At 39.6% G+C, this 26,190-nt stretch overlaps 1 protein-coding gene across 1 annotated transcript in view; it reads right to left on the bottom strand.

Annotated features, from left to right (window-relative positions):
• PATJ (PATJ crumbs cell polarity complex component) overlaps window positions 1–26,190 on the bottom strand; it is a 368,066-nt gene that overhangs the window by 280,286 nt on the left and 61,590 nt on the right. The window contains exons 14-17 of the mRNA XM_047084721.1: window positions 24,977–25,033; window positions 13,380–13,514; window positions 6,443–6,604; window positions 2,800–2,931 (exon numbers count right to left, since the gene is read on the bottom strand). Coding sequence (XP_046940677.1) covers window positions 2,800–2,931; window positions 6,443–6,604; window positions 13,380–13,514; window positions 24,977–25,033 — 486 coding nt within the window. The remainder of the gene's footprint in view (window positions 1–2,799; window positions 2,932–6,442; window positions 6,605–13,379; window positions 13,515–24,976; window positions 25,034–26,190) is intronic.

Genomic DNA, 26,190 nt, shown 5'->3' on the forward strand with positions numbered 1-26,190 from the left:
CACAAGTGGGAGAGCAGCAGAGTGGGGTGGGGGGAGGGGGGGCAGGGAGGGAGAGAGAGAATCCCAAGCAGGTTCCACACAGTGAGCGCAGAGCCCAATACAGGGCTCGAACTCATCAACTGTGAGATTATGCTCTGAGCTGAAATCAAGAGTCAGACACTTAACCGACTGAGCCACCCAGGCAGGTACCCCTCATTGGCATTTATATGTAAGCATTTTTTTTCTGAGAGAAAGAGAGAGAGAGTGTGCACGCTAGAGCGAGCATAAGCAAGGGTGGGACAGAAAGAGAGAGGAGAGAATTCTAAGCAGCAGCCTCCATGCCCAGCACAGAGCCCACATGGGGCTCAATCTGACAACTGTGAGACTACCATCTGAGCCGAAATTAAGAGTCCAATGCTTAACTGATTGAGTCACCCAGGTGCCCCTAGAATTTTATAAATAAAAATAAAATTTCAAAAAACCAAGGTATGCTACATGTCATACCTACAGGAATGTGGTGAAGAAAGAAATTTTCCATATTTGGAACTATTTTTAAGTGTAAAGCTCAGAACTGCTAAAAGAATTCTTCTGTTAACTAGAGGTTAAATTCTTAAGGACTATCAAACTTTTCTTTCTATCCTTTACTGAAGTTTGGTTTGGTTTTTATTTCTGAAACACTTCTCTGCTTTAACATGGGCAATATTCAAAATATAAAGCTTGCAGATAATGTCATTTAAGAGGGTAAGCATGACCATTTTAATACCTTATGTAATAATGCAAATACATATAGCTCCAATGATAATGGAAATGTACCTGAATATCTAACACTACATCTGAAAGGTGTTTTCTAAACTAAATCCTAATGATCAAAATGGTAAATAATAAATTTCGTTGGATGTGTTCATTTAGTTCCAGTTAATTTTGGCTAACCTAGAGGTGCCTGTGTGGCTCTGTCATTTGAGCGTCAGACTTTTGATTTCTGCTCAGGTCACGATCTCACGGTTTGTGGGTATGAGCCTTGCATTGGGCTCTGCACTGTCAGAGGGATTCTCTCTCTCCCTCTCTTTCTGCCCCTCCCCCCCCCCACACACACATGCGCTCTCTTTATTCAGTTTAAAATATTCTGCAAATATTTATCATTTACCATATGGTAGGTAATAAGGATATACGGGGGAAGAAAAATTGAGGTAGTGCCTAAAATTTGTTTTATATGTCCTTATATTAACCAATATATAAGCTTCTAGAATCTTACAGTATTGATACTTCTTGATAAAAATATCTCCCCAATTATGCATTATTTAGAATCAGCAAATCATAATTCAGTAATATTCCAAAGAAAAGTTCTAATAACAGAGAGGGTTATCTGGCATAGAAATATGCCAGCAAAAATGAACAATCTATTTCAGTAATCTTAAATCATACTGCCTAAATATGGAATTTAATGTTCTTACATAATGCTCAAAGTATTTTTCTTTTAATCTGTTCCCGAATGCCTTATTATATTAAAAAAATTGATTTTTATATCACTTGGCATTTTATGTGCTTTGATAGAGTACATTTTGCTTTATTAAACCACAATGTGTTTAGGCAGCAGTAAAGTATTAAAATATGCATCTTAAAAGTGAAGAGCTTTTTTGCCAACAGTTCTAAATTCCCCATGATAATCAGAAGGTCTAAAAATACTGTAAACTGGTAAACTGATACAACATATAGATAGATGTCTTATTGGGATCTTTCACACACACCTCCTCCCAAATACATTAGTGACTTGACTCTAATTATAATTGGAGTACATATAAATAAATGTCATGTGTCCTATATTAAATACAAATACATAATTTCACCAAGAACATTTCTGTTAACAGAAAAGCAAAACAATAAAAACCTTCATGTGAAGGGGAGAGAGAAGAGAGAATTAGGAATGAATGACTATCATGTGGATGGGGTTTCTTTCTGCGGTGATGAAGTGTTCTAAAATTAAGACTGTGGTGATGGTTGCACAACTCTGAATATACTAAAAACAACCAAATGGCATGCCTGAAATGCATGAATGTTATGGTATGTGAAACATATTTCAATAAAGCTGGGGAAGGGGCAGCTGGGTGGCTCAGTCAGTTGAGCATCCAACTTTGGCTCAGGTCATGATCTCATGGTTTGTGGGTTCGAGCCTCGTGTCGGGCTCCATGCTGACAGCCCAGAACCTAGAACCTGATTCAGATTCTGTGTCTCCTTCTCTCTCTGCTCCTCCCCTGTTCTCTCTTTCAAAAATAAATAATATTTTTAAAAAAAATTTTTTTAAGCTGGGGAAAACAATCCCTCCATATAAAAAAATTCTTGAAGGGTCACCTAGGTGGCTCAGTTGGTTGAGCATTGGACTTTTGATATCAGCTTGGGTTGTGGTTTTGCGGTCGTGAGGCTGAGCCCGTCATCGGGCTCCACACTGACAGAGAGGAGCCTGCTTGGGATTTTCTCTCTCCCTCTTTCCCTGCCCCTCCCCTGCTCACATTCTCTCTCTCTCTCTCTTTCTCTCTCTCTCTCTCAAAATAAATAATTTTTAAAAATTCTTCAAGCTCCAGTTTCTAAAAGCATCCATGGGTATAAAACTATTGCTTCCCTCACTATTCAATTATTATATCACCCATCATTTTATTCACTAAGAAAGCTACCAGTTGCAAAGGTAACAATGGGAATTTTAACACCTGTCTTTGGATGATACATCAAATCATTCAGTTTTCCCTAGTGGGTGCCTTAAATAATTACTTTTTCACATACCTTTAAAACAAAAAAATCCCTCCAGAAACTCAATATAGATTTTTATACCTGGTAATCCAAAATGCTGAATCCCAAGCCTTTATGATCTTTTACAAGTTCAACTATCTTGACTTCAGGAGACCATAATGCTAATTCCCCATCATCATCATCTTCAGTATGGACATCTACACTGTGGTCAGCCTGAAACACCGAAGAAGATAAATGCTTCAAAACATTGTCCTTTCAATTCTGAAAAGAATTAACATATCAGGAATCTCATAGCCTCTTCTCAAACTGGGAATTCTCTTTGGCATGCATAGTTTATAATCTTTTCAAAGGGGCATGCGCTGGGGTACACACACTCTAGGATAAGATCCTCAAGAAAATTCAAGTACTTAAAAATGCAGGCTGCTCATACAGTTGGATTTTTTTTAAATGTAAGTAACTGTTTCATTCAAAATATTAACACTGACCTCTTATACTTCAATGAGGTCTGTCATCCCATTAGAAGCATAAAAGGAAAAATATGTAATTTAAGAAAAAATGTAAATATCATACAAAGTCAAAGTTTATAAGATATTTAAGTAGCAATACCTGAATTCACAATTACAATGAGAGACAGAAAGATGCCAACAAAGAGAGAGACTAGTGTAAGACAAAAGGGAAACCACTTCTGTTGGCTCCTGGAAGTTAAGAAAAACTTCACTAGAAAGACAAAGTGGAAAAAACCCCAAGTCCTTGTGAATTGTGAAGGTCTAAATACCAGATTAAAAAAAAAATCACTGAGTTGAAATAAAGAAAATCTGGTCTTGGTTGGAGGACGTAAGCCAGCAAAACTATTCGATACAGAGATCCTTGGTTATTTTCCTTGACTTCACACTCCTGAGTCCCCCTATTCCAGACTCCTTCCCTCCTTTCAGGTAAAAGAGTCACTGCTATAGGGAATTCTAGGAAGCTAAATCATAGTGGGTCAATGAGTCAACTACACAGAAGGAGAGAAGCTGCTTTCAGTTTTCAATACTATTTATAGCATGGTATTATTTTTTATATGATCTGTCTTGCTCAAAATACTCTGAACTTCTACCTGAAGCTCAAAAATTATCTTCTTTTTCTTTGTAGGAACTAACAAAATGACAGGCTAGAATGGAAATTCTGTGTGGGCTACCATGGAGTTTACCGATGGTTATCTGCTCAGCCCACAACACAGCCTGGTGTGCACTAGGCGCTTGATAAATATTTGTTCAATACATTAACAAATCATCCATCTTTGCATTTCCCTTGAAACTTTCTAAATAAAGCTATGGACTAATTTTTCAAAGTAGACTTCTTAAAACTTTGGGTGCTCTTAGTAAATAAAATCAAAGTGCATCGTTCCTATGAATGTAATTTTGAGTGACTTGCATAAGAAAATCCATTTAATGAAATCAAAGGGAGGGGGCCCCTCTAATGTGGAAGAGCAAGGCACCAGAGCAAGTACAAAAACATTTTTAAAATTAGGGTTGGTCCAGATCTCAAACTGTCCCCACAGGACATGGAAAGTCAATACTCAATTCATGGTGGATTGAATCGAAACATGGGAACAATTTCTGGGTTCTTGAATTACAAAACTTGAAATTAGGGGGATTCACTGAATCAGTAACCTCTGTATATATCAGTCTGATGTGAGGAAATGACATTTAAAAAGAAAACATTATACCTTCCAAAAAAGTAAAGTTCCAATAACTAATACAATATGATTGATGTTTTGCTGTGCATTTAATATCCTCAATGATTAATGAGCATTAGAATTTTGGCTAAGTTGTCTAACCAGATAAGGTTTTTTGAACCTAAGATGATATAGGGATAAATGGAAAAAAAAAAAAAAAAGACAGATGGAAAAGAAAGCCAGGATTTTAAGAAACCGCATACACTTATAAAACCTAAGCTTACAGAAATTTCAAGGCATCTAAGGTATGTAGGATATTATACTCCAACCTGAGATATATCACTCTGATAGAATCAATTCTGCCTAACTCTGTATTTACAGAATAGAAAGCAATCAACTAATGGGCAGCAAGGTTGACATTTAGAATAATTCAAAGCTGTTGTTTACCCATTGTGGTAAAGGATGACAGATGGGAGCACAGAGTCAGCAAGCTGGGTTGGTGATTTACACACCCTGTAAGATTTGATTAAAGGCATTTTTATCAACCTTTAGAGGTAAGCCCTCATCCACACTGAATTTTAGTACGATAGTAAGAATCACAAAAGTGATTCGAGTCTCTTCTTTGAAATAGATTTTACCAAAGATAAACATTAAAAAAAAAAGATAATCAATAATCAATAATGGGCAGGGCAATTCTTGTACACCCAGTACAGAATAAAAACACTATGAGACACAAATTAATTTTTTTTTAATTTTTTTTAACGTTTATTTATTTTTGAGACAGAGAGAGACAGAGCATGAACAGGGGAGGGTCAGAGAGGGAGGGAGACACAGAATCCGAAACAGGCTCCAGGCTCTGAGCTGTCAACACAGAGCCCGACACAGGGCTCGAACTCACAGACAGTGAGATCGTGACCTGAGCCGAAGTCGGACGCTTAACCGACTGAGCCACCCAGGCGCCCCGAGACACAAATTAATTTTAAGATATGGCTCTGCCCACGGGAGCAGAGTTGTCACGTCACATGAAAGACTTTGTGACCTACGACAGTGCTAGCCTCTTACATACTTTAGGAAATTAGCAAACAAAGATGGGTGGACTGGAAGAGTCAAGAGCTATCGTTAACTTTTCCTGAGCACTTTCCACGTGGAAGGCATTGCACTAAGAACTGTGCACATAGTATTTCATTTCCCTCTCACACAAACTGATGAGGGTGGTAAGTACTATAAGCATCCCCAATTTTCAAAAGAAGATGAATATTCAAAGGAAGTTATCTGCTCCAAGAGTCACAATCATTAAGTGGTAGAGGCACAATTAGAGTCCATATATGTTGAAATTCAGACCACAGGCAGGTAAAAGAAAGGCTCTGTGTATGTAAACTGGTGTTAATAGAATTATAATTTGTAAGAGTCTGGAAAGGGGGGAGGGGTAGGGAAAGTGGCATGAAAGATGAGGTTACAAATGGCATAAAATGGCAAAGCATGTGCTTAAAACTGTTTTCATAATCACAATGTTCTTTAAAATAAAAAAAAAATTAAAAAACAAAACAAAACAAAAAAAGAGTACCAAAAGCACAGAAAATGTTATATTCTTCTCTGACCTTCTGAAGGCTTTTATAGCAATTTTTACTCACTTCAAAACCGGTCATAGATCTTCATATTTTTAAGGCTCTGAAAAAGGGAAGTCCATTAGATATTTAACACTCATCACCATCTTAAACTTAAGATGAACTGAGTTGAACTGGGATCCAGAAGTAATGAGCCCAGGAAATTACTTAAAAAAAAAAAAAAAAAAAAAAAGTTCTCTAAAATCAAAGTGCATGCATGTTAATATCTCCACCATTTCAAGTTAAAAAAATTAAAAAAGGAAGAAAAAAAAGTTTTATGATTTTAAATGAAAAGTAACAGTTTGAAAAGCTATGCATTGTTGCCTGTAAGTGCTACTTTAGTCATATAAAAGAGGGAAGAAGTGTCTCCCCTTCCTTCCTATCCAAATACTCTCTCCAGGGCATCCTGGATGAACAGGCATTCCTAAGGGAACCGCATATGGGAACCATATTCAGTTTGTACCTCTATCTTGGGAAGAGAGGCTTCAGTGGTCCTTGGTTCATCTACAGAGGCTTCATCATCAAAGAGTCGTCGACAGCAAACCAAGGTAAAGGGAGGTGGCACTTCTTTGAGAAAGGAGACTGCTTCTCGGCGAGATTTCCCATAGAGCTGCACACCATTGACCTAGAAAGTCAAGGGACAAGTCAGAACTGAGGAGGCCCCAATGAAAAAACCAAAGTCCCATGCTTACATCAGAATCAAAACAGTATTATTTTATTTTTCCTATGAACAAAGGGTTTAAATGTATTCACGTTATTTTAGCAGTAACCAAACATAAAAAACTAATGCATAAATGTACAAAACTAAATGCATAAAAATTAAAGCTAAACCTTGACTGAATTTCAGTGAACAAAGTATAACGTGTGAAGATTACAAGTGATGTGCCTAATTTTTCACACCTCCATGGTTTCTCTTTTCTAGACTCCAATGTTGAATTCTATCATCTACACATCTCTCTTTAAATATTAAACATCATTGATAACCTTTCTAAGATGGTCTCCTTGTGCTTTTTCATTTCATAAAAACACCACTAACAGATACTAACACTAAATTTAAGGCTAAAATTAAAACCTGCTCAGCTTATAATGTGTAGGTAACAAAATCTAGGATACTCAGCTGTCAAAATTTTTTTCACATGCCATAAACTAGAAAATCCTAGAAAAACCCTGTCGATCAAAAAGAAATACGTATAAGCGTGCCTCTATTCTATTCTTACATGCTGTGACATAGCCATCAAGTACAGGAAGTGTGCCAGTTTTCCAATTGCTTTTTGTGTGTCCCATGTGTTTAAGTTGCTTTTTTTTCTTTTTTCTTTATTTTTGAGAGAGGGAAAGAGAGACAGAGCACAAGTGGGGGAGGGGCAGAGACAGAGAAACACAGGATCTGAAGTAGGCTTCAGGCTCCAAGCTGTTAACACAGAGCCCGATGCAGGGCTCGAACTCACAGACCATGAGATCACGACCTGAGACGAAGTCTGATGTTTTACCGACTGAGTCACCCAGGCGCCCCTGGGTGTCCCATATGTTTAAAAAAAACAAAAAGATAACCAACTACTCCTTACTAATGCTTAGTGCTTACCACCAAAAAATTTCCTAAATTTCCTATTTTAGTGCATAGTCACAATATGTTACACCAAAGATGATTTAGAAAGATAAACCTATTCTAACTTTTTATATATATGACCTAAGCTCCAGGAGCTCTCCCAGTTCTGACTAAATGCCACCAAAAGCTGACCTGTCTGCTACTCCCTCAAAGCTGAGGCATGAATACATCCAGGCATCAAATCATCTTTTCACATCTGGACTGGACTCCTACCTTCCTGGGAGGGTTCCGCAACATTATTAGCTTTAAAGTTACCTCTGGTCTGGCATTAATTTCTGACAGGTGCAGTGTTAATGTCCACATAACTGGAGGGGCTGACTTCCTGGGAGAAGAAACCTTTGCACAAAATCTGTCATTCTCAGACAATATGACACTGTGAGTCATTGGAAGTATCTCATCAGCAGCTGCCTGAGCCCCAAGTCAATCATCCCTGGGAACTATTCTCAGGCCTGCAACATACAAGTACTTAAGAATCAGGCTGGACGCCATCTCTCTGCCTCCTAATTATTTACAGAGAAATCACCACCTAGTAAAGAGACCCATATGTGCTTCAGGGAGCTAGTCCTAGTAGGAAAGTAAATACCGTCTCCCAAGACTTTATGACTGATGAAAGGGAGCCAGGGGACAGCAAGTTCAACAGCTAATAAAGGTTTTCCCTTGGAAGAACTGACAGTCAACCTTCACAGGTCATATCATGTCCACAGTGCCAACTGGTGCCACAAACACAGGAAGTTCTAAAATCACCCAAATGGGTAGTACCCTGTACTGGAAATAAAGCAAGCAGATATAACCAAAGCAGGAATTCTACCCATATGCAAGTATTAGTTTGTGTTTCACATTACTTCAACAAATTAGAAAATCACTTTTCAGGTTTTTATCTTGGAGTACATTTAAATATTTATTTAGCTCATTATTTATTCATTTGAATTGTCTCCAATTATTACAGCAGGTGCCTGGTAGTCCTCCTCACTACTCTCTACTGCTAAAGGGATTGGTCACATTTCCCATTACCAATTCCTATCTAAGAGGATTTATGGCTGCTGTAAATAGCTGCTCTGGGCTGAGACTTGGCACAATGTTCTAACCCCAAAGCACATTTGTGTTTCTGGTTTTAAGCTCTAAGGAGTATGCTACATTACACACACACACACACACACACACACACACACACACACAAAGTTCAAGAGTTTATTGGCTAACTTTAGACAGCTTTTTTTTTTATTTCTATGTTTGATTATTCAGAATAAGCCAACTTTTATTTTAGAGTTCACAGTATTTCTCTAGGCCCTCCAAGTGGAGACCCTCTTAAGTGGCATCAAGTCTCAATTACTCAGACTTTGTGATTAGAAAACACATACATACACATTTGCAGAGTACATAATACTGTACAAGTATTGTCCCACTGCATTACCTCATTCAATCCTCATTCATCTTATCCCATCAAGATTGTTTATGCCTTTTCACAGTGATAATACTGCCAAGATCTCACCGTGAGATTATGCTTTCAAGTTTACATGGATGAATGTAGCCACTGTGGAAAACTGTATGAAGGTTCCTCAAAAAGTTAAAAATAGAAATACACTAGAATCCAACAATGGCACTACTGGATATTTACCCAAAGAATACAAAGACACTAATCCAAAGGGATACATCTACTCCCCTGTTTACAGCAGTATTTACAATAGCCAAATTATAGAAGCAGCCCAAGTGTCCATAGACTGATGAATAAAGATGTGGTATACATACAGTGGAATATTATTCAGCCATAAAAAAGAATGAAATCTTAGGCAATGACATGGTTAGAGCTAGAGAGTATAATGCTAGGCAAAATAAGTCAGTCAGAGAAAGACAAGTACCATATGATTTCACTCACATGGAATTTACAGAACAAAAGAGCTAAGAGGAAAAAAAGAAAAATCAAGAAACAGACTCTTTAAAAGAATTTTTTTTAATGTTTATTTTTGAGAGAGAGCAAGTGAGTGAGCACAAGCAGGGGAGGGGCAGAGAGGGAGACACAGAATCCAAAGCAGGCTTCAGGCTCTGAGCTGTCAGCACAGAGCCTGATGCAGGGCTCGAACTCATGGACCATGAAATCATGATCTGAGCTGAAGTTGAATGCTCAACCGACTGAGCCACCCAGGGGCCCCAAGAAAGAGACTTTTAAATATAGAGAACTGATGGTTACCAGAGGGGAGGGGTGGGGGACGGGTTAAATAGGTGAAGGGGATTAAGGAGTGCACTTGTCTTGAGCACTGAGTGATGTATGAATTGTTGAATCACTATATTGTGCACCTGAAAGTAATAAAACACGGTATGTTAAAAAAAAAAGTTAATATTCCATTACATCCTTACAAAAACTATGGTGAGGTAGGCATCTATTGATGAAAAAACAATTCTCAAAAAAGATGACATGTCAAAGGACACATGGTGAAGCTGTGGCAAATTCAAAACCAGAACAGCTCTTCTGACTTCAAACCTATCTTTCATTCCCTATTTCCAGTTTCTTCACCAGAAAACTATACTTAAGAAAGTATACTACCTTACTATACCACATTCTGTTATAAGAGGAAAGGCCCATGGGATTCTAATCTTGGCTAAAGCTCAGAGGACTCAGCTGATGGCCAGAATCACTTGCTCCATACTTGCCAATATTTCTTTATCACCTACCATATACTAATAGTGAATCATACTTAATGTCATACACTAAAAATGGTTACAATGGCAAATTCTGTTATGTATATACATTTTTTTCTTGGAGAAAAAGTAATTTATCGTATTTGTTTTAATCGTAATTGACAAAACACTGTATGTTAACTACACTGGAATTAAAAATTTTTAAGTTGTAGTTGATATACAACATTACATTAGTTTCAGGTGTACAATGTATGTATCTTTCTCACAAAAAAAAGAGAGCATCATACTGATTTTTACTAATTCCACTTCTCTCCAAACAAAAATCTCTCATTTCTCAATAATACCTAAAAACTACATATTATAGGGGCACCTGGGTGGCTCACTTGGTTAAGGAGCCGACTCTTGGTTTTGGCTCAGGTCATGATCTCATGATTTGTGAGATCAAGCCCCATGTCTGGCTCTGCACTGACAGGACAGAGCCTGCTTGGAATTCTTTCATCCTCTCTCTCTCTCTGCCTCTTCCCCCACTCAGGCACGATCTCTCTCAAAATAAATAAATTAAAAAAAAAACATAGGGGTGCCTTGTGTGGCTCAGCCAGTTAAGCATCCGACTTCGGCTCAGGTCATGATCTCATGGTCTGTGAGTTTGAGCCCCACATTGGGTTCTGTGCTGCCAGCTCAGACCCTGGAACCTGTTTGGATTCTGGGGCTCCCTCTCTCTCTGTCCCTCACCTGCTCGTGCTCTCAAAAATAAATAAAACATTAAAAAAATAAAACAAAAACTTTAAAAATAAATAAAAACAACACAAAAACAAAAACAAAACTCACTTCATATTATAGAAATGGTCTGCAGGGGGGGCGCCTGGGTGGCGCAGTCGGTTAAGCGTCCGATTTCAGCCAGGTCACGATCTCGCGGTCCGTGACGCGTCAGGTTCTGGGCTGATGGCTCAGAGCCGGGAGCCTGTTTCCGATTCTGTGTCTCCCTCTCTCTCTGCCCCTCCCCCGTTCATGCTCTGTCTCTCTCTGTCCCAAAAATAAATAAACGTTGAAAAAAAAAAATTTATAAAAAAAAAAAAAAAAAAAAAGAAATGGTCTGCAGGGGACCCTGGGTGGCTCAGTCAGTTAAGTGTCCGACTTCGGCTCAGGTCACGATCTCATGGTTCATGAGTTTAAGCCCCGCATCAGGCTCTGTGCTGACAGCTCAGAGCCTGGAGCCTGTTTCAGATGCTGTATGTATCTCCCTCTCTCTCTCCCTCTGTCCTTCCCCGGCTTACACTCTCTTGCTCTCAAAAATAAATAAACATTAAAAAAAAATTAAAAAGAAATGGTCTCCAATCTCCAGATTATCATGTGTGGTATCCATAAAGCTATACTACATGCCCTGACGATCAGAATAGAAAGATATGACCTCAGTACCAAAACAAAAACCAAAACAATAAGCAAAGAACAAAAAACCCTGAGTCATGTAAGTAAAACCCAAGGGCATTAATCTGCAGTAAGCATCTCAGTATGATTACTTGAGCACTTCTAAAAATAAGCAATTTACTACATCTTTTTTTTTAAGTTTATTTATTTTGAGAAAGAGAGAGGGATAAGGAAAGAGAGTGCACACAAATAGGGGAGGGGCACAGAAAGAGAGGGACAGAGGATCTGAAGTGGCCTCTGTACTGATAGCAGAGAACCTGACACAGGGCTCCGGCTCACAAACTGCAAGATCATGACCTGAGAGGAAGTCAGATGCTTAACCAACCGAGCCCTCCAGGGACCCTGTAACTTACTACATCTTAAAACAGGACTCCAACATCTTGCCCTCCCTTGCTTATGACAGAATACAACAACCAGTCATAGCAGCTTTCCCTCTGACCTCAAAAGTCAGTCCAGAATTCCCAACATTCTTCTCCAGGTGGCCAGACACTGCTAAAAAATGCAGTTGCATTGAACAACAAACTTACTTGCTACCCTTGTCATTTCACTTTGCATAAACATAAACTTTAGAAAGAAATCTCTAAAATCAAGGCCCATGGGAGTCTAATCTTGGCTAAGGCTACAAGGTTGATTCCATTAAGCTCAACTGAGGGCTTCCTGTGGTTTCTAACTCTTGGGAGAACCCTCTTTTACCTAGCCTTCTCTAAGTGTGACATTCCCCACATCCCCTGCCCTCCACTAACTTTTTTTTGGAGCTTAGGAAGTAGTGTGATGTATTTGAAAAAAGTGAAATGGGAGTTAGAAGACATGAACTAAAGTCATCATGCTATGAGGATATAAAGTTGGAAATAATCAATGACTTATTTTCTTGTCTGTGAAATTAGGGGATTCAATATTGTTTGGTTTTTTTTTGTGTTACCTATAGAACTGTCCAATTTAACAAAATCTCTCAAGAAAGTCTTGTCAAAGCAGTAGTGCTGTAGAATTGCTCTAAATGAAGACAGGCTGGGGAGCCTGAGTGAGCCCACTGAGGCTGCCATGTTGTGTGAGCAAATCCCAAGGAGACCATATAAATACCACTCAGTAATACATAAGCCTGAAGTCATCCAGCTAGCTTAATTCTTATTAGAAATCACCAATAAAACTTGCAAATGAATGGGACCATATACTGCAAACAAGGTGTAGGGATTCAAATCTTTAAAAAAAATTTGCTAAAACAAAGAAATTATGCTATAAAACTAAAACAGGCCATTAGCCTTTTTTCTCAATGACTTAAATAAGCACTCAAAAGAATATCTCAGGGCTTCCAAACGACAGGGAAAATGAACTGTCATTACACAGGCTGTATTTTTCTTTGCCTTCATTTTATTTCATTTTTTTCCCAGTTTTATTGAGATATAATTGACACATAACACTGTGTGAGTTGAAAGTGTACAATGTGATGATTTCACATACACCTATATTGCAAATTGATTACCACAATAAAGTTAGTTAACTTATCCATCACCTCACATAGTTACCATTTTGTGTATGTGTGGGGAGAACATGAAGATCTACTCTTATAGTGATTTTTCAAGTATACAACACAGTATTGTTAACAATAGTCCCCAAGTATTTTTCAACCTAAGTAGCTCACATTACATTGGAAGTAATGTAAACTCAGTGAATTTCTGGTAAAAATACATCTTCCTACAACTTAGAAATTCCTGTCCTGTCTTTTATCTCTCAGAAATTTTACCTCAAGAAGCTCATCCTCTGGCTGCAGAAGTTTCAGTGTATCAACAGGACCACCTGGAACAACTGAAGATATATAGTGGTGTCCATCAAAGGAATCCACTTCCATGCCAAGTCTCAGAGTGTGAATGGGCAGCAACTGTAGCAAAACACAAGCAGTAACATCAAACATGACAAGGGCATATCCAACTGTTAATCCCTCTGTCAAGTGTTATTTTGGCATGAAAGCCCCACCTCTTAAATCAGATCACGAAGATCCCAGTAGAGGACAATAATGGGAAAACTAATCACCAATAACATATGCAACATTTGTTTGCTTGTTCTTATTCTTTTCCTTTCAGATTCCCTAGAAATGGAGAGACAAAGTCCTGCCTTCAATTCGAAGCAACAGGCATTCCAAACCTTCTATAGTTTCCAGTATATATTCAGTGTTTCACATTTCTGCAGGGCTTCCCATCTCCCAGAACATTCTAGTTCCTCTTTATTACCTAATTTCCACTCACACTTCCAGTGTAAGTGTCACTTCCAGGAAGCTCTTCCTAATATCAAAGTTAATGTGCCTCTGTGTGGGGTCTAAGACCACCTTGTACACACCTCTCTCACAGCTCACAACCTACGCTGTTTATAATTTCTATTTTCTTGATTGCTCCCCCCTGGTTAAGTGCAAAGTCTGTATGTTCTCTCTATAACCTCAGGCCCTACAATAGTACCGGGTACTAAACACGGGCTCATGTGTTTTTGAATTAATCTGTGAAAAATGGCACTTCACTCAAGAACTCCTTTTCCACAAACAAAAGCAAAAAAAAAAAAAAAAAAAAGAACTTCTTTCCCATTTCACCAACTTAAGTGAGAACAAGTTCCAGTTTGGGAAGAGTAGTTATGTAATAAGGAAGGCAATCATTATTCCATCCTAGGATTGATGCCGTTGGCTTAAAAGAATTCATATGGGCTCAGATGAGTCAAAGGTTAAGAAATTCTAGCCAATGTCTAAGAGATGAGACTCAGTGTTGTTGGCTGTAAAGGTCAAAAAGGCACTAACAAATCCACTCCCTTGACTTTCAAAGATGGAGCTAATGATTTCTCATTGTGGCTACAAACTCAAATGTGGTTACATGGTACTAATTATGGTTTATATTTCTTATATCAATAGTCTATTTCTCTAAAAGTACCAGCCCACCTCTAACTGTACATTTAAGGAGAAAACCCTACAGAATGTGGCAATGCATCCATAACATGGCTCCTTCCTTCCTATATCCTATTCTCTGTAATCCCTTATCTCTGAGTTTGTCACCTCCCCGTAGACATCTGCTCTGAGTCCCCAGAGATCTACAGGCCTTTCTTCAGACACTATCTGGGGCTCGTTTCCTTCCCACCATATACACACAGACAAATGTGAACTGGCAAACAGTGTTAAGGACTAAGACCTCAAGGACTTAAAACAGGCATGAGGGACTTCCGGCCCTGGGCTAATTTTCTGAAAGTTAAGTGCTCTTGACCACCGAGTACTTCAGGATCTACCACCATCTCTGGCATGAAGATGTTCCAGCACTCTTTTTGGGAAGTAATTCCTGTGATAAGTGAGAAGCAACATCAAAATAGAAGTACTTTCTCAGGGTCAATAAATTTTTACTTGTAATATTTAAAAAAAAAAAAAAAGATGTTCCAGCACTTTAAATGAAGGGTTAACATTGTTTTTATTCTTGTTCCCATTCTGTGACTTATTTCTCACTGTTGCCACCTCATCCTCCTGTCTAGTCATTGCACCAAGTCATGCACATCCTTGAAGAAGGAAGGAGACATAGTTTCCTTATTATTAGTGTATGTGTACGCATGTGTGAGTTTTTCAGCGTTTTTTTAATTTTCACTAGTAAAAAGTTAATAAAAACTCTCGAATCTGTCTGTAATAAGAAACCGCCGACCATCTCCCTTTGCTTATAAGGCAAACACTAGCACAGAGAGTGGTCAGCGGATCCACCCACAGGTCGTCTCTACGATGCGAAGATTACTTGTAAGAACAGACTGTTCAATTTTCAGGAATTTTGTAAGCTAGCTATTGAAAATTCTATACAACTACAATTAAATAATATTAAAGACAAATGCAATAAGTATTCAAAATCCATCACTTCCTGATTATTTTTACCACACTTTACCTCCTTTAAGGGACTTCTGTTATACACGTACAGTGGAAATACTCTCTGTCTAAAAACTTAGAACAGAGGAACATAAGGGAAGGGAAGCAAAAATAATATAAAAACAGGAAGGGGGACAAAACATAAGAGACTCTTAAATACAGAGAATAAGCTGAGGGTTGCTGGAGGGGTTGTGGGTGGGGGGATGGATTAAATAGGCAAGAGGCATTAAGGAAGTCACCTGTGGGATAGCACTGGGTGTTATATGTAGGGGGTGAATCACTGGATTCTACTCCGGAAATCATTATTGCACTACATGCTAACTAACTTGGATGTAAATTAAAAAATAAGTTAAAAAAAAAACTTAGAAAATCCTGAAGGAGTGAGCAACTGAAAGAGACAGATGAAATGGTGGATATGTTGAGCTGCAAAATAAAGCTGAGTGAGGTAGTTAAACAGTCCTGTTCCCACAGAGAAATTGGAAACACTGAAGTGCTATTGTGAATTGTTTCGGAGCTCAGCAGTCCATGATGTCATTTTGGTAGCTTGAAATCTGCCATGGTGGGATTATTAACACCATGGATACTGGTAAATGCTACAAATTTGGGCTGGTTTTTGATTTTTGTTTTGAGAGCTAGACATTTACCAGCATACCACAATCTACAATCTAGTCTGGACATCATATCCAGCATATATTTATAGGATGTAAACTATGTACAAGGATTTGAGTTATGAGTTGGAATCATTAGGTGAATGAAAGAAACAGTCTTGACCTTTGCCCCGGCACTAATATCCATTGTGAAACACAATAAACAAGATGGCAAGCAGATACAAACAAAAAAACAATTCACCAACAAAAAAATGAAAAGCAAATAATTGCTAATTGTGATAAGCGCCATGAAGGAGCTAATCAGAGTCAAGACACCACACACAACTGGTGGAGGTCAGTTTGGAAAGTTGGTCGGGGTAGGTTTCAAAGTCAGGGACATTTGCGGTAAAAATTGAAGGGTAAGAATGCACCTGCCCTACAAAAAGCCTGCCAGGGGACTGCTTGTAGAAGGTCAATGAAGAAGATAATTGCTAAATTTTTACTCAAGCAACTGACGGTGATAGCAATTTCTGCATAGAAATGCCCCAAAGACGTTACTGTACACACAGATCAGTTACTTACATAACAATAGGTGCCCATAAAAAAGAAAAGGGTTAAGGAAGAAACTGATCCAATCTCCTCATCCTGCCCCCTTACTAATCCTGATCTATTCACATGGCTGACCCCACTCCCCAAATCCACGAAACAGTTCAAGTCAGGAACAGACTGGAGCATAGAGGAACAACAGAGGGTCGCCCATGGAATCCCTCACCTTCCAGATAACAGGGCTGTGCCCTTCTAGGCTATTCTCCCAGATGTCTATAAACAGTACATGCTCCCTAGAAACTTAAACCATGAGCAAAACACACATGCTCCATCTTCAATCACGCTGAACAAATAAACCAGAAACGATGTTTATGAAATCTGTCAATCTAAAAGAGGCCTACCTAATATTAGTTCTGAATCTAAATCTGAGTACAGCTGGGTTTTTGAGACTTCATGTTACATTGCTGCAGGCTTCTCTGCGGGAGCAGGACTGTTTAATTACCTGTCCCAGCTGCATTTAGCAACTAAACAAATCAACCGTTTCATCTGTCTCTTTCAGTTGTCCACCCCTTTGGTATTCTGAGTTCTTAGAGAGCAGAAAGTGCGAAAATGACAGAAGTGGGTGCAACAGACAGATGATTGATGCCTTCACGCACATCACATGTTATGCTTTATTGATGCTTATTCAATGCGCTTTGCGAGGGGGGTCCTATTTAACTTGACAAAGTTAATGAGCAGCGGCATTTTCATGATCCTGATATGACAAGTAAAGGATACAAAGAAATATATCCAAGGAAAAGTATGACCATTGTGTGATTTATTGTCAGTGCTAGGATGATGAAAATCAAATGAGACCAAGCAAGCTAGAGCCCTTCAACCTGTGAGTGGAGAGACCTGTCACGAAGCAAACCATAGGTTATTCATTTGTTAAAAGCTCTACTTTTAGGACCCGAAAACAAGACATCAGAATGCTCAAGTGGGAATATAAATGATGTTGCTTCAAGGGAAAAAACCCTTCTGGAGAGGAATAGATATGTCAGTAGGATGGGGGAGGATGCTTCCCAAAAAGCTGAACTCAAAATAGAACAGGACAGAAAGAACCCCAGGATTGGTCCTTGTCTGTCTGTCTGCCCGTCTCTCTCTCTTTCTCTCTCACACACACACACACACACACACTCTGAAGATGTTAAATGCCATTTATGTTCAAAAGTTAGAGGGAGGAGCACCTCGGTGGCTCAGTTGGTTAAGTATCAACTCTAAAGTAGTTAAGCATGGCTCAGGCCATGATCTCAAGGTTCATTGGTATGAGCCCTGCTTGGGGCCCTGCACTGACAGCACTGAGCCTGCTTGGGATTCTCTGCCTCCTCTCTCTGTGCCTTCCAAGCTGTGCTCTCTCTCAAAAATAAATAAACTAAAAAAAAAAAAAACTAAACAAAAAAACTTTAAATATTAAAAAAATAAAAGGGAAACAATTACTAAATTTACCATAAATAAAAACAAATTTACCAAGAATGAAGGTGCAACTTTTCAACTAACAGTGGAACACAGCATTAAAGTTTCTCACCCATCTAAAATTTTAATTCTAAATATTCAAAAAATATACACTATATACTCTTTTGTACAGAAATGCAGTGAAGGTTCTTTTCAGGTCACCTAACACCAAACTCAAGAATCAATTGGCACTTATTGTTTTAAATATCATTGATGTTACCTGCCTAGCTCACATGGTAGTTGAGCTTTTGACACCTGATTTAACACTTTGCACTTGGGGTGCCTGGGTGGCTCAGTCGGTTGAGCGTCTGACTTCAGCTCAGGTCACGATCTCACGGTCCATGAGTTTGAGCCCTGCGTCAGGCTCTGGGCTGATGGCTCAGAGCCTGGAGCCTGCTTCCGATTCTGTGTCTCCCTCTCTCTCTGCCCCTCCCCCGTTCATGCTCTGTCTCTGTCTCAAAAATAAATAAATGTTAAAAAAAAAAAAAACAACACTTTGCACATATGACTCTTGTTCTACCTTTGTTGTTGGTATTTCCTCCACCTGGAATCTCCAGTTATTTCTCCACATCCATTCTTCAGAATATACTCAAACGCCATCCTCCCAATAAACCTCCTTTACCTATACTGAGAAAGTACCGTCCCCTTCCTTGAACAAATGAAAAGACTTTTTAGCAATACCTGCACAGTAATTCTCAATGGAGGAAAGGAAGGGATCACAATTTCCTTTAAGGGCTTCACCACAAATGACAAAATTAGAATACTCGTCACGAGGAAAAAACAGGACATGTGTCTTTTGAAAAAGCTCCTGTTTCTGATAGGCCACTACCCTAGCAGAGGACCACAGTTACTATAGCACTGGATTCTGTGCCGTATGCTCTCCACCCAAAAAAGAGACCAGCGAGGTATAAAATCACACACTTGAGAACCTGACACAGTAGTTGTGTCTGCAGAGGATTAGAAGGGGACTGGGATGGGAGAGAAGCTTACTTTTTGCAGCATATACTTATGTAACTTTTTAACTTTTGGTCTTTTTTTTTTAAATGTTTTATTTGTTTTTGAGAGAGAGAGAGAGAGAGAGAGAGAGAATGAATCTGTAGTAGGCTGGGCGCTGACAGCAACAAGCCTGACGCGGGGCTCAAACTCACCACCCATGAGATCATGACCTGAGCTGAAGTTGGACGCTCGATCCACTGAGCCACCCAGGCACCCTTTAATTTTAGGTCATATCCATATATTATTTATTCAAAAGAAAAAAATAGCACAGGTGTAGAAGCCACATAACCCTTGATTTGTTACCTAACTTTGCCACTTACTAGCTGCATGTGATCTTGGACGAGTCACTCTACTTGCCTGACACTCAGTTTCCACATATTAAAATTGGAAAGAAGAAAACACTTGCTGACCAATAGGGTGTCTGTGAGAAATAAAGGAGAAAAAATACTTTTTTCAAATGTTTATTATTAGAAAGAGAAAGAGAGAGTGCATGGGATAGGAGTAGAGAGAGGGGGAGAGAGAATCTCAAGCAGGCTCCGTGCTGTCAGCACAGGGCCCAACACAGGGCTCAATCTCATGAACCATGAGATCATGACTTGAGCGGAAATCAAGAGTGGGATGCTTCACCGACTGAGTCACCCAGGCGCCCCAGGAGAAAACGTGTTTAAAGCAAAGAAACTGAGAGCCCCTGGGTGGCTAGGTCAATTGAGCATCTGACTCTTGATTTCGGCTCAGGTTATGATCCAAGGGTCATGAGATTGAGCCTTGCACTGGGGCTCCATGTTGAGCATGAAGCCTGCTTGAGATTCTCTCTCTCTCCCTCTGCCCCTCCCCCTGCTCACCCATATACACTATCTCAAAAAAATGAAAATTAAGAAATTAAAAAATTAAATAAATAATAAAGCAAAGAACTGATCCTGGTAATCGAGTGTTAATACCCACTGCAACTCCCAGAGTGGGGGTGGGTGGGGGAGTGGTACATCCCACTGCCTTAAAAATTAGATTTGCTTATATAGAGTGAGGGGGAAACTCATGTTTTAATGTCCTTTGGTTCAGAGAATATAATTCAGGAAGGAAATAAAGTGAAATCTGCCAGCCTGTCTTGTCAAAACCAGACAACAGGACCTGTTATGTTTGTTTCCCACACCAGGGATATTACTAATGCTCACTCCAAATTACAACTGATGGCCAGCGGAAAGGTCACCAGCATGAGCTAAATGCTTCTCCCTCACAGTGCTGTGATCATCTTAATAGTAAACAGTTGCCAAGAAAGCCATCCCTAAAAGTACAGTCTCCCCAGATGCGGGAAAACCGTTCTCATGTCATGATTAACGGCTTCCTAGAAGCAGTGCAGCTAATGCTCAAGCCAGTGTAAATTGCTTTCACCTCCCTCTTTCCCCACAACTCCATCCACCTCATAAGAAAAGCTTATTTGTTACACTGGCCAGTAAGTAATTCGTGAAGATGCTTCCAGAATCGTCATCCCTTCAAGAGTGGTGGCAATGGAGAAGCAAACTGGAGTGACCACCTGAAGACAGCCAGACCCTTAGGAACACCAGCCATGTCCATGAAACATGGATTCCCTAAATAGAAACCTGAGGAGATGGAAGAAAAACCTACAGCCTTGACCGCAGATCTCCACATTGAACCACTTAATCTTTCCACTGGTGTTACCTGGCACCACAACTGAAGCCCAGGCTTAGCACCATGGATCTAGAAGCCCTGTAGCACCTGGTCTCCCTCACCATCCTCATTTAACATTCTAGTCTTCAGGGCGCCTGGGTGGCTCATTCGGTTGAGTGTCCAACTTTGGCTCAGGTCATGAGCTCATGGTTCATGGGTTCGAGCCCCACATCGGGCTCGGTACTGACAGCACGGAGCCCACTTGGGATTGTCTGTCCCTCTCTCACTCTCTCATGTAAATAAACATTAAGATAAAAAAAAATTTTTTTAATTCTAATCTTCACTCAGTTTGATCCTAACAACTTCCATTCTCCCACAAGCTGGCCCTATCCTCCCAAAGGACTTTTACACCTGCCAGTCACCAGGTTCCCAGCCCCACATGCCCTTATCCTTCAGGCCTGGGCTCAGAAAGGCTTTCTCTGGCTTTCTCTCCAAAATGCTCCCTCCTCCCCAGCTGTGAGGTCACCATTCTGTTTACTTCTTTGCATCACTATTTACAATCTACAACTATTTGATCAAGCTACCTTTCACTTGTTTATTATCATGCCCTTACCCAAAGCCAGAGTCTAAGCTCTATGAGAGCAAAAGCCTTTTCCATTTTACTGCCTACCATTGGCAGCAGTGTCTGGCACGGAGTAGGAACTCAGCAAATATTTCAGAGATGAATGAAGGTGCTCTAAGCACCTGCTATCTAGCTGCATAATTTGAGGTGGGACACTGTACCTACGCAAACTCCAGTGTCCTCCTCTGTGACGCACCACTAGGATAGTCTCCTTACATATTGCAGGGGGAAACAAGACACTGAGCCAACAACTAAACTCCTAATTACAAGAGGATTTTTAAAAAATTTTTTTTAACATTTATTTATTTTTGAGACAGAGAGAGACAGAGCATGAATGGGGGAGGGTCAGAGAGAGAGGGAGATACAGAATGTGAAACAGGCTCCAGGCAGTCAGCACAGAGCCCGACGCGGGGCTCGAACTCATGGACCGCGAGATCGTGACCTGAGCCGAAGTCGGACGCTTAACCGACTGAGCCACCCAGGCGCCCCAAGAGGATTTTTAAAAACCATAATTTCATCAACATACAGAAATAATCTGTGGACATCTTGATTAATTTCATCAAGAAATTATAGAAAAAAAGTAGAGATGTGTGAGAACGTGATGTGGGAAAAGTACACGTCCCTTCTCCCTCACACATACGTTACATAAAAGGATGGACATACTAACCACAAATATGTAAACATACACAGGTAACAACTAAACATGAAAAGAGAACAGTGCAATTATGCAGAACTCTCCCAGGATAAAAAAATTTTAAGGAATTAAATACTTTGGCACAACAAAAGTTCAATTAAATGATTAAATGTTTTAAAATAGCTTTCTTGTAAAAAAAAAAAAAGTTCGAAACTAAAAATGAAGCACACAACTGGGAAACAAAATCACCATTTACTGAACAATTCTTATGTGTTAGCACTGAGCTATATTAAGGCATACGTTATGTATATTTATACTTAACCTTCCAACAAAGGTATTATTGTTCATATTCTACAGAAGAAAAACTAGGCTGCTTATTCCACCTCCTAAAATGCTTCCTTCCAATGTCACCTTCTTAATGAGGTCTCCCCTGGTCAACCTACCTAAACGTGCAAACCTACCCTCTGTCCTGAATTCCTCATTCATTTTCACTGCCTCAATATTCTGCATGACACATATCACCAATACTGTGTAACTTACTTATTTCCTATCTTCCCTTATGAAAATATAAGTTCTAGGGGCGCCTGGATAGCTCAGTTGGTTGTGTGTCTGATTCTTGATTTGGGCTCAGGTCATGATTCTGGGAACGTGGGATCAAGCCCTGCATTGAGCTCAGTACTGAGTGTGGAACTTGCTTAATATTCATTCATTCATTCATTCATTCATTCTCTCTCTCTGTCTCCCCCTTCCCCTCTCCCCTGCTTGTGCACACTTGCTCATGCACACTCTCTAAAAATAAAATAAATCTTTATAAAAAACAGAACTTCTGCAGGCAGGTGTTTTTTTTGTGTGTTTTTTTTTCTTCCTCCGTTATCTTCTGAAACGCCAGCACCCAGTAGAGAACCTGACACAAAATAGATACTAATAAATATTTGGTGAATGAATAATGAATGAATGAATGTACAGCTGAATGCACTGGTGAATTTCTAGGAGTTAGTTCTGAAAGTCTATTCAACTCAAAGCCTTTCTGTGTCTTTATACAAGAATTACTGAGTACAAATATATATATTGTATAGAAGTTAATCAGGAAAGAAAATGAAATTAGTAAGACTGGTAAAAGGAACTAGGGAATGAATGCGAGACAGAACATACGCCCGGAAAAAGACAATGCCATTTTTTTAAGATGTAAGAGGTGCATGAAGTGTGGTTATTATACTTTTTTTTTTTTTTTAACTTATCGTAGAGTATGATGACACAGGGTCTTAATGGCTTTGAACATGGGAGGGCAGACAACTAGAGCTTAGCTGCATGAGGAACTGAGCCTGAGCTAAGGCAGGTTTCCTCCAAGGAGGTCTCTTGAGTTCGAAAGCTATATGAACAAGAAGGCTAAAAGCCAATCAGAAAACCTCTGAAGGGGCACCTGGGGTGGCAGAGTTGGTTAAGCATCTGACTTTGGGTCACGTCATGATCTCACGGTTCGTGAATTTGAACCCCTCTTCAGGTAAGCTCGAGCCCCACTTTCAGCTCTACATTCTCTCTCCCACTCTCTCTGCCCTCTGCCCACTCGCACTGTCAAGGAAAGAAAAAGGAAAAGGAAAAGGAAAGGGAAAGGGAAAGGGAAAGGGAAAGGGAAAGGAGAAGGAGAAGGAGAAGGAGAAGGAGAAGGAGAAGGAGAAGGAGAAGGAGAAGGAAAAGGAAAAGGAAAGGAAAAAAGAAAACCTCTGAAAAACCAAGATTTTAGCAGCCCTGAAGTACTGAGGAGATAGAACTGGAGTTCAGGTCCCACCAAGAAGAGGGGACAGGTAAAAAACATTCCAGACTTGTGTGAAATACCTGGAAGGCTAGGTCTTAGGAGCAAAGGCAAACCAGACAGAGTCTGAACCTTACCAGAACCACACCTCTGCCACATCTCGGAGATCATCCACTCCCCACACCCACCCCCAACACACACTATACTTATCAGAGAAAAGAATGAATCCCCCTGGACAATGATAACATCATCTGAAGCCTTTTGTAGCTGTCCTACATAATGTTGAGCAATTACCTTATGGTATGATGTGAGAGACAAACAAGTAACTACAATAAGAGAAAAGATCAAACAATAGAAACACATCCAAAGTTGATCTAGATATTAGAATTAACTGTTTAAAGTCCTTATAAGCTGTGATTAATATGTTCAAGAAATAGAGAAAAAGATGGCATTTACACTTTTTATGTTTATGTATTTATTTTGAGAGGGGGGTGAGGGGTAGAGAGAGAGACAACGGAGAATCTCAACCAGGCTCCTCACTATCAGCACAGAGCCCAACTTGGGGCTTGAACCCACGAGCCGTGAGATCATGACCTGAGCCAAAGTCTGACGCTCAACTGACTGAGCCACCCGGGCACCCCTGAAAGATTTTTTTAAAGTCTGTATTTGTGGTCCTGATTTTTGGCAAGCATTTTAAATTTTTTTTTTCAACGTTTATTTATTTTTGGGACAGAGAGAGACAGAGCATGAACGGGGGAGGGGCAGAGAGAGAGGGAGACACAGAATCGGAAACAGGCGCCAGGCTCCGAGCCATCAGCCCAGAGCCCGACGCGGGGCTCGAACTCACAGACCGCGAGATCGTGACCTGGCTGAAGTCGGACGCTTAACCGACTGCGCCACCCAGGCGCCCCTTGGCAAGCATTTTAAAAGGTTTGCTAATAATATCTGAAAGGCTAACACACTCTGCACAATGTTACTCTGTGCACTACCTTTAAAGTGGGCAAAGTAATTAAACCTGGGTTTGGCTTCTGAAAGAGGCACAGGCACGCCATGCCCTTCCCAGGCATATGTAACCATCACCTTTCAGAACAGTGAGAACCTACCACATTTCCAGAAATCATCTAAGACTAAAATTCTGGAAACATAGTGTCTCCAACAAGGACTTAGAGAAAGTTCTTCAAGCAACAAAAAACTGGTAACCTTTTAAAAAATAATGCTTACCTTTGAATATTTTTGTAACTCAGCATCATCTGCAATCTGGGTATCCAGAGTCGCAACCTAAATTTACAAGAAAAAAAAAAAATCCAGTATCTGTAAAAGCATAACTTTATTTCTTCTTAGGTTTTCTGAAAATAATCTATAAACCCTATATATTGATAACACCAACGGATCTACATTCTCATCTTTTTTTGATATTTCTGAAATCCGTAAGTATAGCACATAATGTAGAATTTCATCGAATATTTCCTGTTGTTACTGTTTTCTACAGCAATCCTTCCCCCTCCCCCACTACCCCCCCCCCCAACAAATTACTCAGAAGTTGAACCAGAAGGGGATGGGCAAAAACATACACTATTTTTAAAAAGCCATACCCCCTAAAATTTTAATATAATGTTCTGTTAGAAGGAGTCCATAAAAATTTTACTCTTTTCGCAAAGCCAAGAGTTATCGTCATTTTTGTTTTTAAATCCAGGCCTTAAAACAAAGATTGCAAGGTCAGTAAAGTAAGATGTGTTTGGAAAAATTGAAGCATCTGACTTTCTACAGAAAAGCTCTACCATTTCCCTAGGAGACTTGGCTGGCAAGGACACAAACAGAAAGACCTGGCCTGGTGAGAGGCTCATGGAATAGTTAAAGCTTTCAACCCTGGCCTAAAACTATTGTTCTAAGCTCCAGTGGTGGAAATCCACAGAAGTAAATTGCCAGCAAGCAAAATACTTTACTGATGATTTGCATCTGTGAGTTGTTAATAAAATATGGTACATCTGGAGGGAGGAGTAAGCTAAACAATGATCCAACTTAAAGCTTCTAGAAGTACTGCACTTCACAGAAGTAGATTCTAGAAGAAAAATGAAGTAAGGAACACTGGAGTACATGCATATGTGCATGCATTTTTCATCTTGCCTGGTTTCTCCTTTCTTCTTCTCATCCCTCAAAACAGCAAGAACCCTTAATGAATAAGCTGTCACTTTAAATTCCCAGTCTCAAAGTATGTCTCCCCTCTCTACCTAATCTGTTATGACCTCACTGTATGATAAATGAAATTTGGAAATACAGTTATAAGGGCAAAGTAAAATTTTAACAAAAAAGAGCCCATGACAAAACTGGCCATTCATAAATACTCAGACACCAAATTACTTTGAATATCAAACCACTAAGAATAGTAGAAAAGGTTATTGACTAAGGTGATAGATAGCCTAATGACAAAACAGCAT

Source organism: Lynx rufus, unplaced genomic scaffold (genome assembly GCF_022079265.1).
Source record: "Lynx rufus isolate CCGP_SWC_20201006 ecotype Redwood Valley unplaced genomic scaffold, mLynRuf1.p SCAF_2, whole genome shotgun sequence".
Classification (NCBI taxonomy): Eukaryota; Metazoa; Chordata; class Mammalia; order Carnivora; family Felidae; genus Lynx; species Lynx rufus.